The sequence below is a fragment of the Tachysurus fulvidraco genome, chromosome 14 (genome assembly GCF_022655615.1).
Source record: "Tachysurus fulvidraco isolate hzauxx_2018 chromosome 14, HZAU_PFXX_2.0, whole genome shotgun sequence".
Taxonomy (NCBI): Eukaryota; Metazoa; Chordata; class Actinopteri; order Siluriformes; family Bagridae; genus Tachysurus; species Tachysurus fulvidraco.
In genome coordinates this window covers 24,292,290-24,303,684 of record NC_062531.1, presented here as the reverse complement: position 1 = coordinate 24,303,684, position 11,395 = coordinate 24,292,290, and the positions used below count along the sequence as shown (strand labels likewise).

The 11,395-nt window shown below is 37.6% G+C and overlaps 2 protein-coding genes across 20 annotated transcripts in view; both read right to left on the bottom strand.

Moving 5' to 3' along the window:
* The window catches only part of adgrd1 (adhesion G protein-coupled receptor D1), a 59,257-nt gene extending 54,924 nt beyond the window's left edge, over positions 1–4,333 (bottom strand). For 2 of the 7 annotated variants that reach the window (XM_047823156.1, XM_047823158.1), the window contains exons 1-4: positions 3,958–4,331; positions 3,774–3,810; positions 1,841–1,957; positions 583–678 (exon numbers count right to left, since the gene is read on the bottom strand). In XM_047823156.1, coding sequence (XP_047679112.1) covers positions 583–678; positions 1,841–1,957; positions 3,774–3,810; positions 3,958–4,011 — 304 coding nt within the window. In that variant the 5' untranslated portion in view covers positions 4,012–4,331. Of the gene's footprint in view, positions 1–582; positions 679–1,840; positions 1,958–3,773; positions 3,811–3,957 lie in introns of all 7 variants that reach the window. The other 5 variants (XM_047823159.1, XM_047823157.1, XM_047823160.1 and 2 more) reach the window with 5 other exon arrangements.
* A 4,205-nt stretch (positions 4,334–8,538) lies between these two features.
* rimbp2b (RIMS binding protein 2b) overlaps positions 8,539–11,395 on the bottom strand; it is a 52,380-nt gene continuing 49,523 nt past the window's right edge. For all 13 annotated transcript variants that reach the window (XR_007137775.1, XR_007137776.1, XR_007137777.1 and 10 more), the window contains one exon: positions 8,539–10,061. The gene's annotated coding sequence lies outside the window, so the exon portion shown is untranslated. The remainder of the gene's footprint in view (positions 10,062–11,395) is intronic.

The following is an 11,395-nucleotide window of genomic DNA, read 5'->3' as shown; positions in this document are numbered from 1 at the left end:
GGTTAAAAAAAAGGGCGGCAAGGCGGGAAAGAGGACGGAAACAAACGGGAAGACGTGAGCGTGAGATCGAGGAGTGAAAGGTAAGAGGACAAAGTGAGTATCAGAGATGGCAGTTAAGTGAGGAAGGAGAGAAAAAGAACAATTTACCATCCATCTCTATGAGTGTGATAAAGTGTGGGACGTGCCAGCGTCAACATTTGGATTTTATTACAGATAAAAATAATAAATGATCTTAAATCTTGAATATATATATATATATATGCTAATCATACTAAAAGGAATATTAGGGCAATAAAATAACCCATAAACCCCAAATGTCATCGATCAGGGTTGATACACCATTTGCACCTTCAGTAAAATATAAAACATCGCATAAAATGTAGCTCTAAAAAAAATCATTACAGTCTACATATGTGGCATAAATCACAAAGCTACAGTATATTATGTTTCCAAGTGAAAGATAAATATAAAAAAATGACAAGACACGTTTATTTTTTCCCCTCTTTTCTTTTAAGGTTATTACTGAGTTATTAATTACTCTCTACGGTACAGTATGTGGAGGTATCGGTGCAGGAACCTCACCTACAGAGACGGAAATATTAGTGTAGGCGGAGTCATTGGTGTACACAGAGGAAGAGTTATGGGTAGGCAGGACAGTGTGGTTGTGGATTCTGAGTGCTGTGATGGAGAGAAACGTGGAGAGAAATAAAAACACAAACAGACACATGACAGAAAAGGTTTAAAGAACAAAACAAAGTGACTAACGATACAAGCACATGTGCACACGGACAAACACGTCGAGGGATAAGAGACAGAGCACACGCACAGAGAGATAGAAATATTTACGACAGAGGTGGAAAGCAATAGACCCGTATGCGATGATCTTAAACGAAAAAAAGAGGGTCTGGAGGATAGATGGTAAATAAATTGACAGGTTTTTTTTTTTCTTCCCCTTGATACGTTTATAAGCCGTTTCTGTCGACGGCTAAACGAGTCCCGGCTGGTGCGTTTGGGGAAAACACGGCACCGGCAACAGATGTGCAAACTGAGACACTGCGTACTGTACAGATATAAGATTGTCTCTCTGTTCTGATATTATGAGCAAACCTCAAACGTAACACACACACGTTAGGAGAATAAAACACCATGACCCGGCTCTCTCGTATAAAAATAGAATGTAGGATGTAGTGAGAATTTAAGGTCTCTCTTTTAAAAAGCTGTCTCATGCGTGCCAAAGCCTAACTAATGCGTACACAGCTTTAATAGAGGCGCACACATCTGTGTCGCAGAGAATGACAGACATGAATACGTCCGATAAGCCCTCGGTTATGCGGTGCCTCGATCGGCAATAAGGTAACAATCCATGAAAGATTGTTGTTCATCATTTTCAAATGTTGCCCAAATGTGCCATGCGGTCACTTAAGCGCTGAGGACAGCTGCACAAACTGAACAGAGATCTATGTAGTGTGGCAAGACGTGACTGCAGAAGAATGTCTGACAGCTGGGAGAGAAAGCCAGAGAGAACAGAGTGCAGAAGAAGAAAAAAAGACATAGATGTGTGTGTTTGTGTGTGTGTGAGTGTGTGTGTGTGTGAGAAAGAGAGAGAGAGAGAGAGAGAGAGAGAGAGAGAGAGAGAGAGAGAGAGAATTGAAGAAGGCAGCAAATTCAGAGCAGGAATAAAAAGAGAGATAACAAAGAAACAGCGAGGAAGAAAGAGAGAGAGAGAGAGAGAGAGAGAGAGAGAGAGAGAGAGAGAGAGAGAGAGAGAGAGAGAGAGAGAGAGAGAACATGGCCAGACATAAGTGGTGACACAGCCAAAAGCCAAAACTGGTGCACATACTTATATCAGTCCCATTAATATGACCTGTTCTGTTCCCAATCTGGTCCCTAAGGCTGTGTATCCCGTCTACGTCGTCCAGGGGCCAGTAGTGTGACGCTGTAGCCAGAACATCCAGGCCTGTACACACACACACACACACACACACACACACACACACACACAGGGCAAACTTCATATGCATCAATACAGTATGTCTTATTTTAAGTTTTTATAACTTTACAACCCTTTTGTAGATTATTAATAACACAGACAAGCTGATTTGACTAAATATCGTGCTCAGTCACATCACAATTCACGTTTCTAAAAATCCTCTTATAACAACATTATTATAATGTATATTTTAATGATCATATGCGTGCTAAGAATCGATATTTTTAATACTGATATATTGAGTAAATTAAATAACGGAACATTTTTGGAATCGTTTACGCTACATGACATAAACAGCGTGATAAATGACACGTGATGTTTCATATATCGGACTTATACTCACTGCACGTGGTTATAAGGGATAAGTGGCTGAACAGACAACGTGAACTGTGTACATTCTGTGTACAAGAAGGAAAGGGCAGCTGGGACAGTGGGCCGATCCCGATCCCGTACGCATTCACTGCGTTCCCCAAGGATGAATCGGAAAATTGTCAAAGCTTCAGAAAGGACGTTCTCGCGCGTCCTGATCAAGCCTTATCCCAACAAGTTTGACCGTTTACGATTATGAAAGTTTTGTCAGGTTACGTTATAGAACGATAAGGTCCCTCTCAGGGACTGTGCGGCTTAGCGAAGTAAACTAAGATGAGAGCACAAAGCGTTTGCTGGGTGGCAAAATTTCCTGCGCTCGGGAATTGTTACACTATCGAAGGTCAGGAGAAACGTGTGCGTCGACTCAGACTTTCCAGCTGATTTTGAAATGAGTACACGTGAGCAGGTCCGTAGTAGTTCGGTTTCCGACGACACGCTACACGTTAATAAATCACAAAACCTTTGTTTGGACTTGTTTACAGGGTGAAGAAAGTCTGGGTTCCCAAAACCTAGATTTATATTTATCGTTTGTTTATATTCCTTCACGGCAATTATGTAAAATGTAATATAAACTTAGTTTGACATGCTGAGAATGGTTTAGCTGGACATGTGGGTTTTGTTCGATACGTACACAACAAGGCAACACGACAGCAATATTTAGAAATTATTTAGTCCCGTTCGCAGACTAATTTCTGCTTTATTTCTCTCCCCCACCCCCCAGCTCTCTAATTAAGCCCTTTAACTCCCTGTTTATTGTTCGGTTAATCGTCTCAAAGCGTGGCAGCCTGTTTAGATCGAATTGAATTATTAATATCTTTGGATTTTAGTTGAGAAATCTCCTAATCTAGTTTCGGTCAGTCAGCACTTATGATAGCGGACGATTCTGGAACAAATTTGACAAAAGAGTCAGCTGCGGTTATGGCGAACGTATCGTGAGTCTAAAATAGTCCAAATGCAATCAACCGCATTCAGAGCCGGAATCAGAGCCAAAACTCCATCCAACACGGATGCATCCGGGAATATAAGACGCTCTGCAAAACTATTCCACGTGTAACTTTTTGGTCTACGAGATTCAACAGGTTTAGCTTGTTTGTTATCAGTAATCGGATTTTATGCATTATTATTATTATTTTTTTTAATTGCTTTTAGTTTTAGTTCATGGTGCTGTGTGAAAATATAAATATGGTAGGATTTGGTCACACGTACTGTATGATATCTTGATGAATATAAAGTGATATAATAAAGTCAGATGTAGTTATATATATCTGGAAGATTTAACAAAATAAAACAGAACAAGATAAATTATTTAATGAGGCAATGTTTATGTTGTATCCTTTCATCTTTATGGACCTCCAAAGGTATTTATTTAAAACTTAAGACTTAAAACTAGTTGTTTTTGTATGTATTTGTTTACCTGGATGCTTGGACGGTACAGCCTGGTCTCCAAGGACCTGTAAAGATTTAGTAAATAAACATCTAATAAAAGCTAGTAGCTATTAGCTTCAATGCTAACTAAATGTCAATAAAAGTATAGCAACATTATTCTATTAATAATAATTAATGTTACCTGAAGGATAAGAAACTTTAAAACTCTTTACCTGGACGACGCTGACAAAAGTAGAAAGGTTTAAAACTTTAGATAAAAAGTCCATCGTTTAAAAAAAAGCGAAAAATAAAAAATAATAATAATAATAAGTTACAAAAATTGATGGTAGCTAAAGTGGCTAAAGTCCATCGAGTTTTAATGGGAAAAAAACGTTAAAAATCGATCATCTCGTCCCAAAAGACGTATCACACATAATGGTCCAGAAGTTTGGTTCTCCGTTTCTTTTTCTTTTTGATAACTTTTTTCCTCGAAAAAAGAAAAACAATAAGTTTGTTTCACACCCAAACCGGGATCCTGTCAGGAGTCAAGCTGACTGACAACGAGCGCTCGCGCTGCAGCCTTCTGGAGGGTATGTGTTGTGTGTGCACGCGCGACAGAGAGAGAGAGAGAGAGAGAGAGAGAGAGAGAGAGAGAGAGAGAGAGAGAGAGAGAGAGAGAGAGAGAGAGAGAGAGAGAGCACGCACCACTGGCGAGTTGAAAACTCTGTAATGACGTCATTCTAATTGGAGCGCGAGGCGGTTTATAGGAAAAACAAAAGCTGCGTATGAGCCTCAAACTAGTTAATTGTAATAACACGTAATAACACGTGCTTAATAATTACCCAGACGTGTGATAAGCGGTTTATGATGCCTGATTTGGCACTTTGGTTTTTTTTCATGTAAGCAACCAACATAAAATGCACAACACAAAATTCACAACACAAAACACACAACACAAAATGCACTAAGACAATAATGCAAAATGCACAACACAAAATGCACTAAGACAATAATGCAAAATGCACAACACAAAATGCACTAAGACAATAATGCAAAATGCACAACACAAAACACACAACACAAAATGCACAACACAAAATGCACTAAGACAATAATGCAAAATGCACAACACAAAACACACAACACAAAATGCACAACACAAAATGCACTAAGACAATAATGCAAAATGCACAACACAAAATGCACTAAGACAATAATGCAAAATGCACAACACAAAATGCACAACACAAAAAGAAACATCCAGCCTTAAAGACTTCTGGAATGAGCAGGAAATATAGAGATGTTCTCAGGAGGAGTCGCATTCAGGTAAAGAAAATCCATAAATAATGCCACTTTATCAAATATAGCAAAACTAAACTTAGCCAATCAAGAATACTGGCACCAGAAGGTTAGAGAAAACCAGAGAACCCAGAGGAAACCCACGCTGAGGACATCTTCCGCAAAACACACACACACACACACACACACACACACACACACACACACACACACACACACACACACACACACACACACACACACACACACACACATACACACATACACACACATATATATATAGGTTATGTTTTTTAGGGTCAATAAGTATCATAATAGGACAAAAACCAAAGCAGGAAGAGATGGATGTAAATTGAAGCTTTTTCTATTTTTATTTTTTTATAAATCGAATTGGAAAAGCCAGAGATTATTTGTCAAACTAATTACGGACGTTATTAGTCTTACGACTTAAACTAACGTTGTCCTTTATTTACAGTCTTAACTGGTATATCCTCATCGTGCATCTGCCTTTAATACAACCTGATTTAGAGGTCCATTAGCATCTGGGAGCAGTTACATCCTAACATACAAAGATTAGGGTTCAGTGGAATGGAAAAGCTGGAGAATGTTTTATCCCTCAATTAATTGCAAGTCTGTTGTTTTTTGTGTGTTGGACTGTGACCCTAATAGGAACTCATAATAAATCACATATCATAGAATATACAAAATTGATATGTGTGTGTGTGTGTGTGTGTGTGTGTGTGTGTGTGTGTGTGTGTGTGTGTGTGTGTGTGTGTGTGTATAAAATATTGTTAATGTGTAATATTATTCCTTTTCAGTTTGCTTTTCTTTGGCACTGTGATTCCGTAAAGCTTGCTAATGTTAGATTTAAATGCTTTGACACAAAATTTTCCACTTACTCAATGTAGTTTATTCATCAAGAACAACTCTTATTTTCACTTACTCTAGTTTCATTACCTATTAGAAACTAGTCAGGCTTGATGAATTTTTCATCCAATGCTTAAAACATAATATGCTGTATTTGTATTATATATCATATATTATATATTATATATCATTGCTGGGCAAACATTTGTTTATTATTGGGTGTGTCCCCATTTTATTTACTTGTTTTTTTTAATATCTTTGTGTTTATTGTGCTTCTTGTTGTTTTTTCGTATCACTTTTTTTGTTATTGCTTTTGTTTCTAATTTTAGTCTGTATTGTATGTGGGGGCACAGTGGCTTAGTGGTTAGCACGTTTGCCTCACACCTCCAGGGTTGGGGGTTCGATTCCCGCCTCCGCCTTGTGTGTGTAGAGTTTGCATGTTCTCCCCGTGCCTCGGGGGTTTCCTCCGGGTACTCCGGTTTCCTCCCCGGTCCAAAGACAAGTTGCATGGTAGGTTGATTGGCATCTCTGGAAAATTGTCCGTAGTGTGTGTGTGTGTGTGTGTGTGTGTGTGTGTGTGTGTGTGTGTGTGTGTGTGTGTGTGAGTGAATGAGAGTGTGTGTGCCCTGCGATGGTTGCCACTTCGTCCAGGGTGTATCCTGCCTTGATGCCCGATGACGTCTGAGATAATTTGGTAGTTTGGATAAGCGGTAGAAAGCAGGCAGGTTTATCTCAAGGAGTTTAACATTGTGGTATGTGGTAGCTCAGTGGTTAAGGTATTGGGCTACTGATTGGAAGATCATGGGTTCAAACCCCAAGTCCACCAAGCTGCCACTGCTGGGCCCCTGAGCAAGGCCCTTAACCCTCAGTTGTAAGTCACTCTGGATAAGGGTGTCTGCTAAATGATGTAAATGTAAACATTAAGGATAAATCACATGTGTAAAAGCTATTCTGTGTGTTCAGTCACTACTTAAATACTAACGGTGTTCAAATACTATACTAGACATTCCTTTTTCTCACATAAAGGACTATTTTTTTGGCTTTTAAACAGTACCGAGTCCATTGTTCCTCGTTCTGTATGTTTGTTGATGTCAATAATAAACTGGCCTTCACATTTTATCCGTCCAGACGTGAAGAACAGAACTTAAGCAGCTTGGAGCTCCTGGTAAAAGTGTGAACATACTTTACATGAACATACAGTATATCATTAAGAGCTAAATGAAATGTCAAATAAGAAGTTTGTACGATGCTATGAACTTACCTGTTAATTACGTTAACCCCGTTCTGCCGAAACAAAACTAATAGCATGTACATTAACATTATGTATTTTTATTTTATGTATTTTAACATTATGTATTTTGGCTGACTTACATTTGGTTAAAGAAACATTTTTCATTAATCCATTTCCTTTCCTTTACCTGTGCTTGTTGATAACAGAGGCATTATAGCCATCTAGTGGTAAGCCAAAATCTAGTCCTTTACCTTCACCCAGTCTCCATTATAACAGGGTTATAACAGTTCAAATGAAATATAGTGGCACCTACCCATATATACAATAAATTCATTTTTCTTTTAGCTAGAAAAGTAACCATTACTAGGCCAAAAATAAAACCTTCAACATGTTTTGTGTGTCTGTGTGTGTGTGTGTGTGTGTGTGTGTGTGTGTGTGTGTGTGTGTGTGTGTGTGTGTGTGTGTGTGTGTGTGTGTGATGTGAAGTGTGCATCTGTTCGGACACAAATATACATCAGCTTTACGATCGCAAACCTGGAACCATAACTGAATGAAACCGGAGTCTAAAATCTGACAGATAACATAAAATAAAGAACTTAAATAAACATTAAAATAATTATACGACTTTATATAATGAAACAAAGGACAGGAGGTAAAAACGATTTTTTTCCCCCCGAGATAAATCGAAAGCACGACGTCATTGTGTACAAAATATCAAATTTATTTCAATTTTTTTAAAAAACAAAAATCCGCACATGCACACCCACACGATGTTAGATATCCGTCAACAGAGGCTTGCTTTTTTTTTTTTTTCTTTCTTTCTTTCCGTAAAGCTACAGTAGGACACAGCTGCAGACCTTGAAATGGTTATGGTTTTGAAGACACCATGAGGAAAAAAGCTTGCACTGTCAAGGTTATAAAGTCGAATGTACAAAAAAGGCAGTCTGAAAAGCAAGTATAAACATTTAAAAAGAATGTACAAATGGACGAGGTACAAAAAGAGCAGCAAGTCACTCGAACGACATGTAGAAGCGATGCTCGACGACATACTGTATGATCTCCTGACTTGGTAAGAAAGAAAAAAAAAAGGATTTATATACTTTATATATTTATATATATTTATATAGAGGTATATACAATTATTCCGATGACATAAAACGTCTAGTATTTGGCTGATAATTGTACAAGATATACAGAATGTTTTCATACATTCCTCTTTTTTTAATGTATTTTTTTTTTTTTGTGGCAGTCTCAGTCCATACCCATGTCTGTGTTGTAGAGAATGTACAAATGGGAGGATGAAGAGAAGAAAAGAAAAGAAATATATATATATATATATATATATATATATATATATATATATATATATATATATATATATATATATATATGTAATAAATTAAAAACATTTTTCCAGTGACAAGGTACTGTAACATGGACAAATAAACATGACGGAATCTCACCTATCGATCAGATGCGACACAGAGCGTTGTGCACAGTTTATAAGGCAAGTAAAAGGAGGCTGACGCCCTCTAGGAGTTTCATGACCACATGGAAATTAGGAAACTAAATTCTGAGGGTTGCATTGATGTTATTTCATATATATACTCTCCATAAATATATCTATCTATATATCTATATATTTTCTGTACTAATTTTACAAACCTACTTCTAAAATTTGTGCTACACTTGTTGAGCCTTCGCTCTTTATCTCTTTCTCTTTCAGGGCTTCGGGAAACGAGGAGTAACGCTCCTAGATACTGATACAATCCTGAAACGGAGGTTACAGGCTTCCTGGGCTAATAACGTTGGCCTTGTAGCACACATATATTAAGGAGGACATTTCTGGCCAACTTCTCACTTTAATACTGAAAACTATTTACTAATGTGACCATACTATAATAAAAATAATGTACTGATTTAACAGTAATATTCATTTGAAAATAAATTATTTTTTCTTTCCGTGTAGATGATCAAACATGGCAATGAAGAGTGAGGTTTTGTCATTAAACATACAGGAAAAACCGTATATTATATCTTGTTTTGAGTGCTTCGGAAAACCAGGTTCATTTAAACCAGGTTCATTTAAACAGGTTCATTTAAACCAGGTTAATTTAAACAGGTTAATTTAAACAGGTTCATTTAAACAAGTTCATTTAAACCAGTTTCATTTAAACAGGTTCAATTAAACCAGTTTCATTTAAACAGGTTCATTTAAACCAGGTTCATTTAAAGAAGGTTCATTTAAACAGGTTCATTTAAACCAGTTTCATTTAAACAGGTTAATTTAAACCAGTTTCATTTAAACAGGTTAATTTAAACCAGGTTCATTTAAACAGGTTCATTTAAACCAGTTTCATTTAAAGCAGGTTCATTTAAACAGGTTCATTTAAACCAGTTTCATTTAAACAGGTTAATTTAAACCAGTTTCATTTAAACAGGTTAATTTAAACCAGGTTCATTTAAACAGGTTCATTTAAACAGGTTTCATTTAAACAGGTTCATTTAAACCAGTTTCATTTAAACAGGTTCATTTAAACAATTTCATTTAAACAGTTTCCTTTAAACCAAGTTTATTTAAACTATTTTCATTAGGAATCCAGGTTGATTTAAAAGAGTATAAAGCTTGACTAGTTTGAATAGTGGTCATGAAAACCCTAGTTCCAACCTGTTTCCGTTTCTTCTTTCCCCTCCATTTAAATTCCTTAACAGAAATGGAGAAAAGATGGAAAAATGACTCCACCCCTATTTCACAGCACCAAGTCTTTTCAACAGTTTCTTTCCTCTGGAGAGCAATCCTTGTTTCTTAGGTTCGGCTCGGGGCCGTCGTGTGGCGGGGCTCGCTGGCCCCTGGGAGGCGGGGCCAGAGCCATGGAGGTGGGGGTGCACCTTGGAGGTGTCACTTCATCTCGGAGAACCCCACGCTTTTTCCACAGGAACCTAATGAGAAACCCGTAAGGGACAGTTCAGGAAGGAAAAAAACGCCATTGCTTCTGATTTTCTCTCACTGCACACCCAACCCTCCATCTCCATCAATAGTCCTTTCTGTCCCAGCAGGGCCACCGTACAGTACACAGAGACAAAGTCCTTTCACATTAAAACTGTCTATACAACTTCAATGTCTGTATGCGCTCCAAAATAGGTGGAAAAATAAGTGTTCCCTTCCTCTCCTTCATTAAAAAATGTGTTTGTGATGCAAATACTATGATAGAGAGAGATTAAAAATGCATAAAAAGGTGCTTCAAGTTTTCTGGCTTCAATAATAATAATAATAATAATAATAATAATAATAATAATAAACACAGTTTTCTTGTCTGTCTTAATGTGATACATTGTAGAATGGGATCATAGATATACATATTAGACGAGGAGTTAGACGGATAAAGAAGGCTGGGATGTTTTATGGCAACATTACGATAAAAGTCACAGATTTAATTTGAGAAATTTACACCTCTGCAAATTTGCAATATAATCCGATTTAAATGAAATGTTCTACAGATAGGCCTCCGAGGTGCTTTATTTATTTATTTGTTTGTTTGTTTATTTATTTAACCAACCATAAAATGCATTTGAGACTTATTCCATGATCTAGCGGTCTAAAGCCCTATTCGGGCGGGATTAGTTTTACGTGGGGACGTGGGGGGTAAAGTAATTATTACCAGAGCTTCTCGGTGATTTTAGTCCCGTCCGAATGCGCCATCTCGGTAATCATTACGGACAATGTCTGTAAAGATTATGGCGACTTTTACCTTCTGTAAAAAGGTCCGGAAAAATGACCTCAGGTAATACTAATCCCGTCTGAATAGACCCGCTGTAAATATGTACGGTAAAATTCCGTCATTTCCTGTTTAAAAGTAGTTTCTGGCGCGTTTTGCAAGCATGGAGGCGCTTGAAACAGGAAGCGACGTCATACGCACATGACGACAAGGAGGTTACTGTGGTGTGTAAAGCGAGTTACCCCTTCTGCTAGTTACCACTTCTGCTAGTTTTACTGAGATGTCTTGTCCCGTGCGAATTGGCCAATTAATATTACAGACGTCCTGAGGTAAAATTACGTTACTCCACGTCCCCACGTAGAACTAATCCCGTCCGAATAGTGCTTAATATGTATAAAGATGATTACTACATAGCTGTCGTTGTTCTCTACACATATACAGGGACAAAAACTAAATGACGGCGATCTCAAGTCTTACTCCTTTCTAAATGATCGTTCTGCCGTAAACAAGGCCGAGAAACAAAGTTTTGAAACAAACTCTTTCTGTATGAGTTACTGT